We start from the raw sequence: 21,404 nt of genomic DNA on the forward strand, positions 1-21,404 counted from the left end.
TCCTGGTCACACAAACGCCTCTTGCTGCACATTTTGTCAGAACTCATTACTTATTGAAGTCTAACACAAGAACCAAGACTTATAATAGATGAAAGAATTTTATTCCCAATTCTTCAGAAGATACAGAAATGTGCCTGAAGAGGCAAAGCATTAGATTCTTCTTTCCTTAGCCATTAAGTCATTAGTTTTTCATATAATACACACAAAATACACACAAAAAGATAAACTTTTCCTCTGGACTGTCCAAAGTGTTTCTGTGATTTGCAGTGTTAACATAAAATGCTTGGGTAAATCAGAGAAGATTAAAACCACTGACCTAAAAGAAACCCCATTCTTGTGACATGACTACAAGGTTTGTGTAAATGCAGTAAAACAAAACATATTACAACCAATAGTTTACATTACATCTTATATAAAAATATGCTGGTATCATATAAGATTTATCATATGTGTTATGCTGAGAAACAACTGCAAATATACAAAAGCTATGAATATAATTAGCCAGCTTACATAAATTGTAGTAATGGCAGCCATTCATGTTGTTTATGATGCCATCTCCGCAATTGCAGTTCGGCTTTATTCTACACACAGTATTGATTGGTTAACATTTTCCACAGTGTTTCAAAAGCGGTATATTTACTGAAACATTTTAAGCACTTGCACTAGACATTTTCAGGATTTAAAGATTGATTTAGACATCAGGCCCAAACAAATAAATAGCCTTCACAGATTTATTTATCTGTAAGTGCTGTGTAATTGTGATCTAGCTATACAATAATTGGATGTAATAACCTTGCTATTTCATCTAAATTGCAACTAATTAAGTAAAAGTACATTCCTCTGTCATGTGCATTGTATGATCCTGAGTGTTGTTCTTACCAGACAAACTCCTACTCGAAAGGTCTGACCCTGTTTAAACACAAGTTTGTTGAGTGGTCCTCTCGGGCAGCACAAGGATGAATGGAAACAAAATACCTTTAGCTTGAGATAGCACTTTCAAATCATGAGCAACAAAACTTGGAGATACCTCGTCTGCAAGAAACCTCAAGGTAAACTGACGGCTCACGCAGTAGATAATGTTGTCCATAGTCACACATTGAAAGGCAGTGCAATGGGGAAGACGGATCGAAGAGCATTCATACCACAGTCGGGCCACTGCGTGGAAGCGATACACGCTGATGCCCAGGGGATTGACGTCAAAACGGTACAAGAAATTTCTCACAGCCACAATTTCAGTAGTCTTGTCCTTACTGCCCACAATCATGGTCTCTCGCCACGTGTTGGTCTTGGGATTGTAGCGCAAGAGGGTGTACCTCAATGTGCCACCTGCAACAAACAGTTCACCATTGCAAGCCGTGGCCCGGTGAGCTACGGCGAACGTATCGTTAGGAAGGGGTGCCACAAAGGTCCATCGGTTTGTCCTGGGGTCGTAGCGCTCAACTGTTGATAGGCATTCCCCTCCAATGGCATAAAGATGGCCCTGCAGAGCCACGAGTTTGCAGTGAGGCCTTGCCTCATTCATGGGGCTTATTTCACTCCAAATTGAAGTCATTGGATTGTAACAGTACACCTTCTTTGAACGGGTCGCTTCACGGTCCAGGCCTTGGAAACCCACAGCGACAAACAGATAATTATCCATGGTGCACATGGCACAACCTTTAGATAACACCTCCTGGGGAATGTGGGAATGAAGGTGCCATGTGTCCTTGTAATCATCGTAGTAATACATTCCGTTGGATGTCTTAACTGATTCAGACTCTAAATCTGTAGACTGTGACAGACATTTACTCCAGTCCGGGGACTCCATATCTGCAACCACTAACCACTTCCTTCCTCTCATGCGTTGTGTTTGGATGTGATCACGCTCCCCTGCTTTCAGCTTGCCAAAGAGGCCTGGGTCTCTGAGGACCTGGAGGTAATTATCAGACATGACACGGAGAGCAGCTTGCTGAAGGGCAATGTGACCGTGTTTTTTAGCAAGTGTTAAAGCCTCCAAGCAGTTGCCTAAATCGAGCTTCCCCGCTAGACTCTCGAGTTCTGCATTCCCCACGTTCTCTGGAAAGTGTAAGAATTTTGCTCCGGCGACAGTTTCGACTTGTGGTTCCTCTGGCGCATCCAGGTTTGCTATGTCAGAGTCTAACAGGCTTGAAGGGATGTCACTGGGTTGTGCTGGAGAACAGCTGCGAGGTGTTAAAGTCCTCTTTGTGGGCAAGGGAATTGGAAGCTCCGAGTCACTGGCTGCAGTAAGATAGCTGTCCTGGCGGATGACTACTTGCCTTCTGTACCTCACAGTCTCCGGTTTGAAAGCTGAGAGAGCCTCGTTAGTAAAACGTGGAGTAATTTCAAGATCTCTCATTATGAATCTAGAAGGTCGTGGACTTGGTGATCGGGAACGGTCCTTGAAATTGAGTAAGTCCAATGATTTTGATTTAAACAAAGTGCTGGTTTCATTTTGACCATAGACTGGACTGACAGACCGGGTGGGGCTTAAATCTGATATGAAATGGGAAGAGGACTCTATGTAGTACTCGTAGATCTTTCCATGGACACCTGTTCTACGATTCCCATGCCCATCCAAGATAACGTCAGCATTCTCTACTTTAATTTCTGCTTTTGACTGAAAACTCGAGAACGTGCCCTGGTGACCAATGTCCTGCCTCAACTCCCTGCCAACACCTGTACCAGCTTCCAGCGTCTTGACCAGGCACGGGGATCGCCGACCACTTGGACTTCCTGGACCTTTTTCACTTCCATCAGGAAGTTGCAAGGTTAACCTCGGTTTGACACTCTTTGCCTCAATTATATCCTCAGTTGTGTTGCTTTTACCTGCAGGTTCCTCCTTTGCACAACTGTCCAAATCCATGGTTTCAGGCTGGGCCCTTTCCAAGGCAACATTGTTAAGGCTTTCTTGCAAGGTTTTCTCTGAAGATGGTTGAAAATGATTTTCCCTGTCAGACACCTCCTTTGCAGATTCACTCTGTGGTTCTTGCTCAGTATTGCATGCGCTGTATCTTCCTCGGGTTGCTTGCGCACCCTTTTGTTGAGTTCTTTCACTTCCCTGCCGTCTGTTTCGTGTCCTGGAGTTGTAGAATCTAAAAACCAAGGAAACAAATAGCATGGTGGCCACAGACAGAGTCAGTTTTCCCAGGAGCTGCATGTCAAAGTGCACTCCGAGCAATTCTGCAATTTGCATCTCTGAAGTGAAATCTATGGTGGTCAGCTGGACATTGGATTTTATTTGAAGCTTCTTCCCTAGCGTATCCCAGCCAGTGTAGGTTGTAGTTTAGTATCTGCAAGCAGAAGCACACTGTCAGCTGTCTCTCCTCCCACAGGGTGACTAAAAACCTGATATGTACAACAAGAGCATTTGCATCCTGTGTTCTCTAAGGGCGGGGACCAGTATCATTCCACCTGGTGCAGGTGATCGCTATGAAAACACATCTCACCCCTACCTTTGCTTCAAGAACTAACATTCTATTTACATTATCCAATAAAAACCTTCAAAATTCTATCAAGTTAGCTTACATATTGTTATATATAAAATGTAAAAAAAAAAAAAAAAATCCACTGCAGAGAAAAAACAACCCAATAAAATAAAACATTAGACATGCAAATTACATTGGAGTGATGAATGTGTTTACACCAGAATATTTTGTTTTAATTGGTGATATGTCTATATAACTATGAAAATAGATACCATACCCTGGCTATTGCAAACATAATCAGTGAGAATGGTAAATGTAATTTACCTAAGAGGTGGAGTTGGCTGATATACTACATATAAATGACCAACGTAAGACTATATGACCAGGATGCTGCTGTTTGTACAGTAAATGCTGAGGATCAAAGTTCTTTCCCATGAACACATGACAACAGTGTTGCTGATTAGCAAGGCTTTGAGAGATGATATGAGGTACCTTTGCATTCGCCAAAGGCATTATTTGCATACTCTTTAAAAAAAACACTATGTGCAATGTAAGATATCATAACCTGTAATGCCAACAACTGTAATATGGTTGACTTGCCATCAGAAAAAAATATTAGAAAAGCCATAAACACTTTGCTAGACTGAATGCTGTCCTTGTGAGACACAGACATTGTTTTGCTATGTGATAGCTGTCTTGTAGCTGCACTAAGGAAACCTGAACCAGAAAGCATGCTTACTCCTGAATAATTGACAGAAGTGTCACAAAGGTCTGCTACCCCTCTGCCCCTTCTATCATGTGTCAAATGAGAAGTTTTAAATCCAGAGACACAATAGAATTTGCAACATATTGTGGAAAAGTTGTGAAATAAATAATAGGCTGAAACTCATAGTGAGTGTCAAGTTAATGTCAGACCAGATGTATTTTAGCTTTGTTGGAGATAGTCTATGCCAAAATCATTTGGCACTCAAAAGAGATACTTTCATGGCTTGCTACAGTACAACTAATGCAACCTAAACATATGTATTACACAAGATATAATAGACTATGCCAAGAACTCTGTAATGGATTCCTGGTGATTTAATTTTCCAAGGGACCCAAACAAAGTAAATCACTACAATTGCCTTCTGATAAGATAAAAGGCTATTCTGGCACTTATATAATGAGGTTTCTACACTTCTGGAAACGGATTACTAGTAAAATCTTCAAGCACACTTTATTATTAAAGTCATTAAATAAGCAAATTAGGAGTGAAATGTAAAGACACCTTAAAATGTTTGTGATGGATGTTTGAACTTTCACACTTAAATGTGATAATTTTGTAAACAATTTTAACAGCATGAGAATGAGAGTGTTCTGGCAGAAAAGAAATATTAAAATCCAATTTATAAAATCTCCATTACCGTAACTGACATATTCATTATTCATTCTTTTAATCAAGGAAAGATCCAGAAATTCCTGAAGACCATCAAATCCAAGTCAGAAGCAGCTGAATATATAATATTAATTTCAAATGATCATAAGCAAAACATTTTAAAGTTTGTCTACATACAAAACCTGACATAATTAATACAGCAACATGATTATTATTATTATTATTATTATTATTTTAAAAGTAGTTGTGTTATAATCATTTTTCCTTTGAGCATGGGAAGTGAGACCTGAAATAGCAAGGGGCCTATCTTCCTGATTTTATTAAGCCCATAAAACCACCTCTCCCACCTAGGCTTTAGACCTAATCCTTTAATACATGGTGTGTCTAGAAAAGCTTAAATTGCAATTCATGTGAATGTAAAAAAAAAAAGGACAGAGATTACTTTGCATGAGGACATCCAGATTGAGTCAGGGTGGCAGAGGACAAACCTAAACAAGACCATCAAGGGCTGAGCCACATTCATAGCTGAAATATTTTTCTCTAATGACTTCCATCTCTTGAAGCATTGCTGTAGGTAGGAAAACGTTTTTGGTTTATGAAGACAATCAAGATTATTTACCATTGCATGTTAAATACAACATCTGAAAGAGAAAAAAAAATTGATTACTCTGGGAAAACAGTTAGCTAATTGTCAAGTCTGTTAGCATATTTAGTAGGCAATAAATATAATCACAAAGAATTCACAGTCAGGTAATGATATCAGAATAGCAATGCTAATCAAATGAAGGGCAAGAACATACATAGTGAATATATTTTTGATTTTGCATTTTTTATGATAAATTACGCATATAGTTTATATTAAACCTGTTTATTTTACAGACTTTTGGACCCCACTGTACTTACACTATACAACATGAACGCATACACCGATCAGGCATAACATGGATCGCACTTGTTTATTCAGCACATCCCACAGATGCTTGGATTGAGATCTGGGGAATTTGGAGACCAAGTCAACACCACAAACTCATTGTTGTGCACCTCAAACCATTCCTGAACCATTTTTGCTTTGTGGCAGGGCGCATTATCCTGCTGAAAGAGGCCACAGCCACCAGGGAATACCATTTCCATGAAACATGTACATGGTCTGCAACAATGCTTAGGTAGGTGGTACGTTTCAAAGTAACATCCACATGGATCCAAAGTTTCCCAGCAGAACATTGCCCAAACTGCCTCCGCCAGCTTGCCTTTTTCCCATAGTGCATCCTGGTGCCATGTGTTCCCCAGGTAAGCGACGCACACGCACCTGGCCATCCACGTGATGTTCAACAAAACGTGACTCATCAGACAAGGCCACCTTCTTCCATTGCTCCGTGGTTCAGTTCTGATGCTCACATGCCCACTGTTGGCGCTTTCGGCGGTGGACAGGGGTCAGCATGGGCACCCTGACTGGTCTGTGGCTATGTAGCCCCATACACAACAAACTGCGATGCACTGTGTATTCTGACAGAACCAGCATTAACTGACCACACGGGTCAGCCTTCACTCCCCACGTGCATCAATGAGCCTTGGCTGCCCATGACCCTGTCGCCGGTTCACCACTGTTCTTTCCTTGAACCGCTTTTGATAGATACTGACCACTGCAGACTGGTAACACCCCACAAGAGCTGCAGTTTTGCAGATGCTGTGACCCAGCTGTCTAGCCATCACAATTTGGCTCTTGTCAAACTAGCTCAAATCCTTACGCTTGCTCATTTTTCCTGCTTCTAACACATCAACATTGAGAACAAAATGTTCACTTGCTGCCTAATATATCCCATCCACTAACAGGTGATGTGATGAAGAGATAATCAGTGTTATTCACTTCACCTGTCAGTGGTCATAATGTTATGCCTGATCGGTGTATACCATTTAAATGTGTATGTGTAACATTTTTTGTGGACAGAATCTGTGCATACAGATTTAAAGGTGCCCTAGAATCAAAAATTGAATTTACCTTGGCATAGTTGAATAACAAGAGTTCAGTACATGGAAATGACATACAGTACAGTGAGTCTCAAACACCATTGTTTCCTCCTTCTTATATAAATCTAATTTGTTTAAAAGACCTCCGAAAAACAGGCGAATCTCAACATAACACCGACTGTTACGTAACAGTTGGGATCATTAATATGTACGCCCCCAATATTTGCATATGCCAGCCCATGTTCAAGGCATTAGACAAGGGCAGTCAGTATTAACGTCTCGATTTAAAGGGGCCGCAGCCTGAATCGGTGCATAGTTAATGATGCCCCAAAATAGGCAGTTAAAAAATGTTATTTTTTGAGCTGAAACTTCACAGACACATTCAGGGGACACCTTAGACTTATATTGCATCTTGTAAAAACTGGTTCTAGGGCACCTTTAAGGTTTATTTTGAGAATATGGGCTCCCAAACTGGATAGTGGTAAATTCAAAATGTGGGCAACAATATAGAATTGTTGGAGTGTATCATTGGGTACTTTTTTGATATATAGATCCTGTCATCCACAATGCACCTGCTCAAAGGCCCTTAGACAAACAAGATTCTGGGTGACGTCCCTCCTCTGCCACTAAAGCTGAACCTGATATAACAGAGAAACACAGTAATTGAGATATTCTCATCAATCCATTAAAACAGATTCAAATCGGTCACAGTACTTACCTATGATGATGATTATGATTTCATTATATCATCACATAGTATTTACTCAAAAAAAGGCAAACGGACAATCACACTCCAGTCATTTTAAGTTGATCATTTCCATTTTTAATACAGGTGATATGAAACAAATGCAACAACCCTGTTTACACTTGGCTTCACTTGAGCTTCCTTTTGGGGATGGAGGGGCCTTAATGGTGGCTAACATGACCCTAGCAGTAACTGTTAGATTAGAGAGAAGGACTGTACACGATGCAGGTCACTGAATATGCGACAAAAACTTAAGGACAGGTAGGCGACAAACAAATGAGGGGGGGAAATCATCTTCGAACGTCACATGCACCAACAACCCCCGAGAAAAGCGGTCGTCTTTCCTCTGCGGTTGAGAACAGTCACACGGATGTCATAGATACTGAACACATGAAATCAGATCATAGAAAGGCCACTGATTTCACAGTTTTTCTAAAAGCCTGGGTTGGATTTCGGTTGGGGATGACCAGACACACGCAATAAAGCCATTATCTGCTGTACCTCCTTGCATCTTTCTCCCAAACCCTTATTAATTATTTTTTGTTTTTGTTTTCTGCTCTGTAATATACTTTTCATTATTTACAGGGATGTACACAAAATACACTTAAAAAGAGGATCTTCCATTTCTTTGCAATAAAATGTCACAGGACGTTTAGTATTGTCTCTTTTTTGTTACATTCCAGCCACGAGCCATTCAAGAAAACAAAATGGAAAAATACTGTGATCAAAAAACACAAATGGCATAAAACCTGGTCCTTAAAAAGGGGGCGTGTTCGAGTCCTGTTTGTGCCAGTGTGCAGTATTTCTATGGAGGCAACTCAAGGACGACTAGTTGGAGTTGAAGTGACAGTCAGCATCGTCAGCAACCCACAATTCCTTAACGTCTTTCTCCACATACATGAGACTTTTGTTCAACCCCAAATGCCTTTTTGCTTTTCCAAAGGACAGGTCTCTGTTGATTGACAGGCAAGTTTAACAAAAAAACAAACAAAACTGTGTCTGTGTGGAAAGGGGCAGATGGTAAGGTGGTGCTTTTTCTCATATTCAGCATGTTATTTTCATTTCATCTTATTTTTAAATCAGTGATATTATCATCATCTCCATCTGGGTCTTTTTTTTTTTTCTCACAAAAATAGGATGGTGCGCCCCCTGTTGGGGGGGTTCAGGTTCTCCCACAGATGAAAGCAAGGTAGGTTTAGTCATGGTCTGGAGAAGGCTTGTGTGCATGTGTGTGAATGTGTGTGCGTGTGTGTGTGTGTGTGTGTGTGTGCCTGACTGGACAGGAGGCGTGTTTGTGTGGGGCTGAATCAAGGAAATTCACGTCAGTTCAACAGTCACTGTGAGAATAAGTGGCAGGCATATCAGTCCAAACTTGTGCAAACCAGGAGCTCCATCTGAAAGAAAAAAATAGAAAATAAAAGTAATTAGTATTTGGCAGGAAGATGCTCATCAAACCTTGGTCTAAATCGTTGGTTTGTTGGGTTTGAAACAAACACAGCCCTGTTCTAAAGGGATATCTCACCCACAAATGAAATTAAATTGTCATTTTTTACTCACACATGTTATTTTAAAACTTTATGATGTTATGTTGTTTTCTCTGAAACACAAAAGGAGAATTTTGAGAAGTCTTTATGCAGATTTAGTTGATAAATGGCAATTCATGGTGATCATGGGCTGTCAAGCTTCAAAAAGGACAAAAGAAAGCTTAAAAAATAATTGAAATGATTTGTGTGCTATATTCTAAGATACACAATAGATTAGAGTAAAGAAAAACAGTCTAACATTTATTCATTATTCAATCTCAAATCGAATAAGTCATACAAATCATTATGCAGGTCTCAAATTAAATAAGCAAAATATTGAATGCCATAACATTTGATGTTATTGATGTCCAACTTCTGGAGCTGCATAGTCATATGGACAACTTTTTTGAGGGTGAGGGTGAGTAAATAATGACAGACTTTTTATTTTTGGCTGATCCCAAAGGATCTGGCTTATAAAGGAACAAGCAGAGTTGCGTGAAAGACTTCTCTAGCTGAGGTACAGTATTGAAAGCTGTATGAGTGAGCTAATATTCTCAAGTACTTCGCTGTAATCGACCAATGCACTCTAAAAGGTTTGAACGAGCTGTACAGCGGTGGTGGATCAGCGGGGCCAGAACATTCATGCATACTACACAACGTTCAATAAGCACAAAATGATGATGGCTATCATAGGTATTATGAGCAATACTCAGTGCTAAAGTCATTTTATTATCATCTCTCTCATTTTCATTGACAAAACAAGTGGTAATATATAACATTACTTCTACTTTTATGCCTTGTTAGTGCTATAATTAATATAACGTAAGTATCACTTCATTTCCACAATATGAATACATTTTTCCTTTTATGGTCAAAACTCAGTGGTTATGTTCAGAATGGAATACTAGCATACCACAGCACAGGTATAGAGGGTATGCATAGACGTCACTTTCCCGCCGGAACGTGCTCCCTCAGCTGGACTGAGTGGCAAAAGAAACTGCTGCATGACCGGATTTAATAGGGGAAACTGCGAAAACGCGAGTAAAGCAAATGATTACACTAACGGTTGGGCTCAAAAGTGTTTCTTATGACATGTCAATGAAACCTAATCTATGGATATTGGCATGCAGCCAGGAATCGTGTTTCCTGACATTTATATGTGCCTGATTTCGACACCGGGGAAATACATAAAGCAAATCTGCTTGTGAACACTGACCTTATGTAGCCCCGCCCCTTTTCAGCGCTGCGCTCGTCTTTTGACTTCTGGCTTGTATTTCCACAGTGATCTTATGTATTTATGAATGAACTGCTCATTTTAAAATCTTCCCGGTCTACTGACATTTGTTAAGACATCTGCTTTAAACATAACAATGTTCATGATAACTTTCATTAACTCTGCAACAGGTAAATCCACTTCACCAGCTCTCTTCAACAACTATGCCATAGAAATATACAGGGCTACCGCTAAAACGGAAGTTCAAAGACAATATTCTAAAGATGGCGGCGCGCTTGTTTCTCTGATAAATAAGGTCTATATAGCTAGAATACAGGTGGGTCTAAATCGGAGTGATCACTTCATATATATATATATTTCTGTCATGACAACTCTCGGAGTGTTTGGTATGGTAATGGATATGACAATGTAGATATCTTTGGTCTTGGCGGAATAGATCTGCTACGCTGCTGCTGCTTAATTGCTGCTGCTGCTGTTGATTATTGCTGCTGCTGCTGCAGAGCAAGTACGGGACTTGCTACTGCCAATACATACACGACCCGCTGCTGTGAGCAAGTAAGACATGCTGCTGCTGTACGATATAGCGTACATGAATAACCGTAGCAGATCTATACAGGTGGAGCTGGGGAAGGTGGAGGGTTTCTGAAGCACGCTGCGCTACTAAGCAATGCTAACTCATGTATTTAAAGATTAAGCACGCAGCTCATTGGCTACTAAAACAGGAGGAACCAATCATCTGTGACCTATAGATATTGATGTGATAATTAGCAGGTGTGTTAAAGAACCTATTAGCCTGCGCCATCTAGAGTTTCATGCCAGAACTTTGTATATATATATATATATATATATATATATATATATATATATATATATATATATATATATATATATATATATCGTCATATCATCCAACCCTAGAACTTGTCGTTTTTGTCAGTGTTTATTTAAAAACACCCAATTATAAGATGGTAAATATTTAATTGTTGAGTTGTCAACACAATATATAACAAAACAATATATGGTATGATTTTACCCCAAAATCCAACATTTTGACACAAAATGATAAATGCAAAACATGTTTCTCTGCCTGGAGTCCAGTTGTTTCTGTGAATTGCAGTGACCTATTTGCTTCTTTTTCTGTAGCTTTCAGCAGTCTGTAAAAATATACCTCAGATTTTGTGTCAAAGCTATTTATACAGTCAATTGCAAAGCTCTTTCCCGTTTTGGATGTGTTTTGTGTTTTTCGCGGCATTCACGCTGAAAACCCATGCTGCCACTCAGTCTTTTGCCACTGGGCATAACCGCAGTCATAACGGTCGACAATGACGTCACGTGCACACCCTCTGTACTTGGTTACACTTCATTTCGATAGTCCTCTTTAGACATTCTACAAACTATAAGTAACTTTGCAACTATTCAACTAACTCTCATTAGAGTTTTAGTAGACTGTCTGCTTGATATCTGCTAACACTTTATTTTGATGGTCTTTAAAGGTACAGTAGGTGATCTGGGAAATGCTAACATTAGCCTGCTAGCATTGAAAGTATACAATCCCACCCACCGTCCTTGCAAATTGTCGTCCAAAGCCACGCCTCCTCCAAAACACTGAACACGCACACACATATCTGCTCTCAGCAAAGTGTCACAGGAGATGGCGAAAAACTAACTCAAGTACTTAACATCACAATAATAATGAACGTAAAGTTAAACAATTTGGAGAGCTTGTACCTGACTGCTGCAGATTCATTTCGGTGTTGATACTGTTGACATAGAAACGCATAATTCCGAGTCTGCCTGAAGAGCTCTGGTTAGAACATCACAGGTTACTACTCTTAATTACAGTAGTTATGCCGTAAACGCAGCCGTAAAGCTTGTTGTTTTGATTCGGTAGGAACTGTATTAGGCGGTTACTTTTTGTTTGTGGTGCTCTGTGACTGACGTCTTGCATAAACTCTGCATAGCATGAAACACACTGGTGACGTGTGATGTCTGCGTGAATGTGTCGAAATATACGCTAACAGGCAGGTAGGACATCGTATTATTTCATTCGGACCGAATATAAATATTGGATGAACATTTTAGGGTCCTACACCTTCCACAGATGTTATATATTTATAAAAATACATTTAGATCGTTTAACATAGTGACTGGATATGAGGAGACTTTCAACCAGTATAACAAAAAAAATTTCTGTAGAGAATCACCTATTGCACCTTTAAGTAACTTTGCAAGTACATTTCAACTTATTCTTAATAACTTATAACCCTAACCTAACAGTCTACTAATAATCTATTGAGAGTTTGTTGACATGTAGTTGCAAAGTTACTTATAGCTAATAGAATGTCTAAAGAGGACTATCGAAATAAAGTGTAACTTCATACTGTCTCTAATAAAAAAAATAGATTTCTAATAGTATGCTACATTGTTGTCGTCACATGACCTTATGCCGTCACATGTAATTCTTAAATTATTATTTAATATTATGAACTATTCAAACATATTTTTAAAAACATCTTAACTTTTGCCAGTTCAATCACATTTCAGTGTGGTATACAGTATTTCATGCATTGTGCTTGAGATGTACAGTATATTGCATATTTTGGCAAATGCATTAGGCCACTGATAGTTTGCCATTACGAACATAACTAGTGTTTTTTTGTTTGTTTGTTTTTTTTAATTAAGGATACAGCAGTAGAATTCCAGACTGCAGGCCATTTGTGAGCACTAGAGTCTTTGGGGTGTTATTTTGTGAGTCGAGAGGGTGTTTGAGATTCAGACACATGTCAGACATGGTGACCTCCCGAGGCCTTGTTCTACAAGCCATTTGACTTGCATACGAGGGGCATCTGAGGCTCGACTCAAGATCAGCGCTCACGTTGACCTGATTCTGTCCTTGCTCTCACACACCTGCCCTGCCGCATTTGCATATTCAAATTTACATCCGTAGATGCGGCATAGGAGAGGAAAGGGGTGCGGTGAGAGGTTTCGGGTAAGGCGAAAGAGGGAATAAAAAAAAAATAATAATAATTGAAAAACATAAGCAGTAAAAAAAAAAAAAAAAAGGGCAGAGGCCTCCTTTCCACCCCTCTGCCTGACAGTTCTTCATCTTTACATATGAGTCTCTAAGAAACTGTAAATGAGCCAGCACTGAATGTATAAAACAACTGTAATCCATCACTGAATTATATTTGCTGTGGACGCGCTGGTGCATTGGTAAGTGATGGCTCACTTCTAGCATCTAAATGATGAAAGCAGCAAGCCTTTGCAAAACACATGGCCTCTTGAGAGGAGGAGAGGACGGAGAGAGACCAGAGACAATAAAAACACAGTATGCAGCTTTAGAAAAGTCTCAGAGAGGGAAAGAATTAAAAAGTATATAAAACTGTACTATTACGGCATTTCCCTTTCCATGGATGGTATCTGAATAGCTGTGTACTACAGCACCCTTTCAATCTACAAAATAACTGGTAATTGGATCTTTGGTGTTCTCCTATGCGCAGTATGATTATAGATAAAAGTCTATAGTTACGTCCCAAATGACGCACTATATGCTATGCACTTATACACTATGTACTTATGCACTATGTACTCATCCATGTAGTGCGTTAATTATATTAGTTGTTATTTTGTCATTTAACAACAGAGTCTGATCTCCCCTCACCCTCTGCTATGTAAGTAAAGCTGCGACAGTTGAGTGCATGAATTGGGATGCACCTTATATTTTTACTGGCTGTATAACTGTAATTTATCTATCCACAGTTTAGCAATCTCATAATTATACCATGCGTAGGAAGAAATGCTGTTTATGAAACATATAGCACTTATACATAGTATAGGCTATATATAATGTGTAATTCAGTCAATGGTGTGTAGTTATCCTCGCAATGGTGTGTATCTATCCTCGCATTTATAATCCATTTTTTCATGTAAAAAATACTAACTCTTGGTAAATAATAAGTAAAGGTGATACTAGATTAATCAGTCAAGGCAATATTTGAGGTTAAATTAACTCCTGTTTCATTCTATTCACTGTCGAAACAGATCAAGTCAAGCACATGACATTATGGGATGTTGTATACTGACCTTGCTTCATGATTGGGTTTAGCACTTTAGTTGAGAAATTTTGTGATTATACCACCTGTAGTACTGTAAGGTACGAGAGGCTGCGTTGTATCGTGAATAAGTCACAGCTCAAGGGCATCAACCCCTTCAGCCGTGACTTGTTCACGATATAGCACTAGCCTAGAGTACCTTATTGCTTTTTTAAAACGGTTACCACACAATACAAATATTAAAGCCAAAAATGTGTATCAATGCAAATTTCATGAAGTAAACTTTCACTTTTTTTTTTTTTTCTCTCCATTTTAACACCTATTTGCCACTTGTTTGCCACCTGATGTCACCTGTTGGAGTTTGGGTTCCTTGCCGCTGTCGCCTTTGGCTTGCTTAGTTGGGGACACTTGACATTTGACTTAACATTTGATATTCAACAGTATTCTTGACATTTATTCAACAGTGCTTTGATCTGCCTGCACTGACACTATTCTTGAAGAGCTGCTGTGCAGCAAAAATTATGTACCAGTTATCAATGTAAAGCTGCTTTGATACAATCTGCATTGTAAAAAGCGCTATATAAATAAAGGTGACTTGACTTGACTTGACTAAAAGTCTTCCTTCTGCCAGAAAAAATAGTCCCTGACCATAAACAGCAACAGAAGTTACATTATTATGCCATTAGATGGCAGCAAAGACTGTCTTTATGAGTATGTCAGTCAGTAGCAAAGACTTTTACATTGAAAAGACTGAATTGTTGTGAACACGGAACAAGATGCAACTGACAAGTGCTTTGACTAGCGCTGTCAGTCATGGGAAAAGCCCTTAACTGTTAAAAGGACAAGATAATACATCGAACATTTGATTTTTTTATTATGAACATAGGGCTGACCTGAAGGAAAATGCTAAATCTAAATGCAGGTAATACACTTGCTCAATTGATCTCTTTCTCGCAATACCACATAATATACAATAAGCTTCAATTAACAATATCAACTGAGAACAAACAGTTTACGTTGCTAAGAGTGGTTGCTAAGGGTGTTGTGTAGTGATACACAGAACTGTTGGGTGAAGTGGTCATAGCCGTGTTTTATTTCATGAATAAAACACAGCTACTGACCAATCAGAATCAAGGATAGTTTTTTTTCTCGCTTTTGTCACATGACCAGTGTTGTTATACTAAAACTAAAATGATTAAAGATTGTTCTTGTTAATCGACATAAAGCTAAAATAAAGCTGAAAAATGCATGCTAAATAGAACTATAAAAATTAATAAAAATGACAAAAGCACATTAAAAAATTCCTAAAACTTTTTCTGTAAAAAAATAGTTTTAGCAAATATTCAGTCATTCTCAAAATAGAAGATCAAGTTGAGCGCAATGCATTGTGGGATACAGTATTCTGACCTTGCTGCATCTCTGTAATTTTTTTTTTAAACCTTTAGTTGTACATGTTTGCATTTATACCACCCATAGGAAGAAAACACTGTGGAACTGATCTTTTGTAATTTTTAATTCATCAAAGTGTCTTCTCAAACAAGAGGCAGCAAAAGGCTTACGCAGCCAAGGAATCTAATCATTGAGGCATTCAAATACTTACTGTTCGGATTCTGTGTGTTTTTCATCATACTTGGATTTTCTGCAGAACAGAGGAAGAGGAAGGGAGTTGGTGATAAAGAGGTGGAGAGGGAGAGAGAAAGAGTGTATTAGTAGATAATACAAAAGATAACCATCATAGGTTTGTGGTCTAATGAAGGATGAAAACCACAAATCTCACAGAGACGAGACTAGTATACCGCTGAAGAGCTATCGGCAGCCAAAGTTCATAAGTTCACCACTATTCTTGGCAGACTTCAATGTAAAATCCACCAAAGACTGGACCTTTTGAACTTTGAGCACTCTGTGAATGCACAGATGAGCAAACTTAAAAAAAAAAAAAAAAAAAAAAAAACCCACAAAAATCTTTTCCAAGAATTCTCAACCGCCCCCTCGACTGATACCATAGCAGCAAAAATCTATAGACAAGCTTCCTTTCTCCTAAATGCTCATCTTTGTTCTTTAATACTTTAATGAATGGCTATTGAGACAGGTCAACAGTAGCCCAGTTCAAAGGATCTTAATCACTATTCTCCCCTCTGTGCCACCCGTGTTCAGACTCAAAAGCACAAGGATAATTTGAACGAGGTGGATGATGACGCAGGGCGCACTTGGCTGTTAAATAGATATTAACGCTCCTCCACGTGAACAATTCCCCAGGTGACGTCCTCCCCAATGAACCACTTTCCACCAAATGGCCTCCTGTGCTCCACCCAACGATTTGTAGATGCGAATGAAGATTTAGCCTGTATAAGAGAGTGATGGATAGCTTGTCCTTAGATTCAGCTTAGCCTTGGAAGTACGCAAAAAAAGAGGACACTTGTGTCTCAATGAAAAGAATTGCACAAAGAATGCACAAAAATAATAGCTCATCCAAAATTGACCATTATGTTATTTACTCACACTCATGTTTCTAAACCACATGTCTTAAAGAGTAAAAGAGTATAAAGAGTAACCAATATTCTTCAGAATTTGGAGTTTGGAATGACACGAGGGTGGGTAAATAATGACAGAATTTTCAGTTTTGGGAGCCCTATCCCTTTTAGTTAAAGTGTTAGTTCACCAAAAAATGAAATTTCTGTCATTATGTACTCAACCTCATGTCTTTCCAAACCATTAAGACCTTCGTTCATCTTCGGAACACAAATTAAGATATTTTTGATAAAATCCAAGAAATTTCTGAACCACACATAGGCAGCAACATCATTGCACCTTTCAAGGCCCAGAAACGTAGTAAAGGCTTTGTTAAAATTGTCAACGTGACTACAGTGGTCCAACCTTAATGCTATGAAGCGACGAAAATACTTATTGTGCGCAAAAACAAAAATAATGACTTTATTCAACAATTTCTTCTCTTCCCTGTCAGTCTCCTATACTGCTGACATAGTAAACACAGTGCAGTGCTTCGGGTTCTACGTCAGAACGCCAACTCAGTATTGGCCGACGCTGTACGTGTGAGCAGCACGACGCATGCGTGCGATGCTGATGCAGGATCTGGCCAATAATGAGCTGCTGTTCTGATGTAGAACACGTTTACTACACTGTTTACTATGTCAAACTCGTTTTCACATTTGGTTGAATGTGCTATAAAAAACTGATTCACAGTTGATCACAAGTGCACTAGTATGTTGACGCCTTATGGTGAACCGTATTCAGCTTGCTGTCTTCAGCCTTGGCTGTCATTCGGATAATCCAGAGGAGCACTGACTGTCCTTCATCTTCCAAAGCACATCTTTGATTAGATCTGAGCTCACACTATAGGCAGATCTCTCATAAACCCTGACAGCCTCGAAAACTCAGGGGGGAAATTAGTCCAGGGCAGCAAAGCGTGCGTAAACACACCCACACACGTGTGTGTGTGTGTGTGTGTGTGTCAGCAAACAATTTCTTTCTATCATCAATGAAAACAAAGCCAAGACTTAGTGGGCACAGCATCTGTTTCAGCAGCAAAGGATGGCTAGACAAAACCACAGGGGAATGAAACTGTCACGCAATCACACAAAAGAGGCTATTTTCCTTTTAACAAGATGTTGACAATTTCATATTTGTGCTAACAAAAGCCAGTATCCCTTAGGGAAAGACATCTGTGACCCAAAAATTTCAGAGGTACTGCAGATTTGACGGTCATGTGTTAATGTAGTCATTTTATGTCACATATTTTTGGAATAATCCACTTTTCCAACTTAGTTTCAATTAATGTCTTTATAAGTAATATTTGGTTTCATTTCGTACTTTCTTGTGAACGAATATGTTATTTTTATAGCTTAAAGTTAGAGTACATTTGACTAAAATTAATAAATACAACTTATATTGACTTAAATATTACATAGGCAAAATATTATTGACAAAAACAAAAGCTAACAAAGAACTTTATTTAGTGTATTTAGGATAGAAAAAGGAGTTACTGCTGGAGCTACTTACCAAAAACAATGAGGCGTGTGTGTGTGTCAGTGGAGCCCAAAGGATTCTGGGCCGTGCAGCGGTACATGGAGCCATTGAGTTCTGCAGGCACTCGCTCCAGCACCAGTTCCTTCCCATCTCTCTCGGTACTGCCGTCCAGCAGTCTGCCGCCCACCCGCGTCCAGGTGAACAGAGGCTCAGGAAACACCTCATTCTAGAAGTAGTGTGTGAATGTATTTAGTACACAAGAATGTGTACAATAAGGAAAAAAAGATGAAGAGAAAAAAAAAAATTAGTCAAAGCCCATGATACAGAACGGGATGCACAATATATTGGTACTAAACCAGTTATTTTTTTATATATATTGGCTATTAAATTGTACATGTTTCTCCCAAAGAGCATCTTAAGACATTAGGGAAGAAAAGAAAAGAAACTTGTTATATTATGAATAATTTAAACCCATTTTTAAAAACACCTTCCTTACTAAATTTGTACTTAAAAAACAATCAATAATCAATACCTTTCAGTTCGGAAGAAAGGACAAAAAAAAATAAGAGATATAAATCTTGCACCAACTCATCAATGCAATGCAAATTTATAGGGAGACAATTTAGGCATTTCTTGTTACAGAGTTATCCAGAAGCGAAATGTAAGGGTTTTTATGGTTGTTAGCTGGGCAATGAAAAACAAAATCACATTAAACAGGTAGTCCACAAGAGGCAAAAGAATATAACATATTCTTATACGCTCCTTTACAGAGGTCCATGGTGTATAGCATTGTCTGCAACTATGCCTGGAAGCCCACTCACACAATACTAAATTCTTTCATGTCTATTTGAACAAGTCCTTGGATTTTAATACTTGTGAAAGCTCACTATAAGATCGTTTGATTCTACACAAGAGGACAGGTGTGATGAAACCCAGAAACAAGATAGAAAAATCTCAGTGCCTGAGCCAGGGCTACATCCCGATTCGTTTTAGATCCATCTTTCCCCTGCTGATCAAACCAATCTACCCATGTTCTAGGTGTGATAAGTGACTGGCTGGCACATACCATCTAACTTCACAAAATCATGTGGCTTGTCTGGGTGACCTTTGATAATGGCTCATTGGAGAGTGTGGCTTGGCTGTGTGTCACTGGACTTCCACATTCACACCATGACAGAAGTGAAATGAGTTTGCACTTGCTGGTGGAATCAGGTCAGATCCAGATCAAAAATATCCCATATGGCACTCACAGGGCTTAAATCAGGACATACTGTAATGGTGAGACAAGCTCTTGGAGAGCATAAATGCTTTGTACTTGTAAATTTGAAATTAGAAATGAAGGAGACACCAATGTGACCCCACCTGTTGGTGGTTTTACTAAAGCCAAAGTAAACCAAAGGGGATATTGAATCTGTTTTTTGTGATAATTTGAATTGCAGGGGCAGTATTTAGTTTTCTGTGTTAACATTTATCTTATCTACATGTGAAACCCAGGGCTCTGGAGCAGCTAGGGATAAGGGAGACCTTCTTTCAAATAAATCTTCATTGGCTTTTTAAATCCTCTGAAATCCTTTGTGTAAATATTAAGATCCAAACTGGATTTATGTCCCCGTCAAGCCTGTTTATAGTGACCATTCTTTCTATTATTTAAAGTTGTACTTCAAATATATGAAAATTGTGGGTGAAATAAACACACAGATCTGCCAGACAACCTGCCCATGCACCAAATAACTCCCTCTACCTTCTCAGGTAACTTCATCTAAGTGCTTTTTCCACAAAAACGAGAGGGCATTCTTGTTGAAAATACAGTTTAAAATGGTAGCTATGTTTTGGAACATGGATTCTTGCTGGTCTGAACTGGTCCAGGCTGGTCATTAGTTGGTCTCACAGGACAATGACATGTTTAGATTGGGATTGTTGCCTGTCTAACTGGTCTACCAGTCTTTATAGCTAGTGATTAAAGGGATAGTTCACCCAAAAATGAAAATTTGATGTTTATCTGCTTACCCCCAGGGCATCCATAATGTAGGTGACTTTGTTTCATCAGTAGAACAGAAATTATTATTTTTAACTCCAACCTTTGATGTCTGTCAGTCTTATAATGCGAGTGAATGGTCACACAGTTTATAAGAGTCAATAAACATGCACAGACGAATCCAAATTAAACCCTGCGGCTTGTGACGACACATTAATGTCCTAAGACACGAAACGATCGGTTTGTGTGAGAAACCGAACAGTATTTATATCATTTTTACCTCTAATACACCACTATATCCAACTGCGTTCAGCATTCGCTTAGTGAGGTCTGATCGCGCTCTGACAACGGAAGTGATGTCTGGCACTCATTGAAGTATATGCGCGAGACATCACTGCCGTTGTCAGAGCGCGATCAGACCTCACTAAGCGAATGCTGAACGCAGTTGGACATAGTGGTGTATTAGAGGTAAAAAATGATATAAATACTGTTCGTTTTCTCACACAAACCGATCGTTTCGTGTTATAGGACATCAATGTGCCATCACGAGCCGCAGGGTTTAATTTGGATTCGTCTGTGCGTGTTTATTGACTCTTACAGATTGTGTGACCATTCACTCTTATTATTTGACTGACAGACGGCAGCGGTTGGAGTTAAAAATCATCATTTGTGTTCTACTGAAGAAACAAAGTCACCTACATCTTGGATGCCCTGGGGGTAAGCAGATAAATATCAAATTTTAATTTTTGGGTGAACTATCCCTTTAAACTGCAAATTACCAGTTTAGATTGGCTAAAAAAAACAGTTAAGATCTGTGAAAAAAATAGTCTAAATCTGCTAATGACCAGTATAGACCTGCCAAAGACCAGTTTAGACAGGAAAATGGTCCTTTTTAACCATCTAGAACCCAACTAGCTGGATTTTACCAGGAGGGATAAATCAGAACTACTGTAACATTCCTTTAAATTCACGACACAAGCGATGAAATAGCATAAAGTAGATTCAGTGATTATAGCATATCGGATCTAATTTCTTTCCACCTGAATGCTGTTGGCTAGACACATCTCCGAGTCAGACCTGTCAAAAAGATTGGGTGGATCATCACCAAACTGTGCTGTGTTTATCT

At 39.0% G+C, this 21,404-nt stretch overlaps 2 protein-coding genes across 6 annotated transcripts in view; both read right to left on the reverse strand.

The window, feature by feature from the left end:
• Positions 1-79: 79 nt before the first annotated feature.
• On the reverse strand, positions 80-5,832 carry klhdc7a (kelch domain containing 7A). Its single transcript, XM_048172971.1, has one exon. It carries the CDS (start codon positions 3,191-3,193, stop codon positions 914-916), a length of 2,280 nt encoding a protein of 759 aa, XP_048028928.1. The 5' UTR covers positions 3,194-5,832; the 3' UTR covers positions 80-913.
• A 1,733-nt stretch (positions 5,833-7,565) lies between these two features.
• The window catches only part of igsf21a (immunoglobin superfamily, member 21a), a 268,267-nt gene continuing 254,428 nt past the window's right edge, over positions 7,566-21,404 (reverse strand). For all 5 annotated transcript variants that reach the window (XM_048173320.1, XM_048173321.1, XM_048173324.1 and 2 more), the window contains 3 exons: positions 18,337-18,529; positions 15,920-15,958; positions 7,566-8,904 (listed from right to left, as the gene is read on the reverse strand). In XM_048173320.1, coding sequence (XP_048029277.1) covers positions 8,828-8,904; positions 15,920-15,958; positions 18,337-18,529 — 309 coding nt within the window. In that variant the 3' untranslated portion in view covers positions 7,566-8,827. The remainder of the gene's footprint in view (positions 8,905-15,919; positions 15,959-18,336; positions 18,530-21,404) is intronic.

Source organism: Megalobrama amblycephala, linkage group LG21, assembly GCF_018812025.1.
Source record: "Megalobrama amblycephala isolate DHTTF-2021 linkage group LG21, ASM1881202v1, whole genome shotgun sequence".
Classification (NCBI taxonomy): domain Eukaryota; kingdom Metazoa; phylum Chordata; class Actinopteri; order Cypriniformes; family Xenocyprididae; genus Megalobrama; species Megalobrama amblycephala.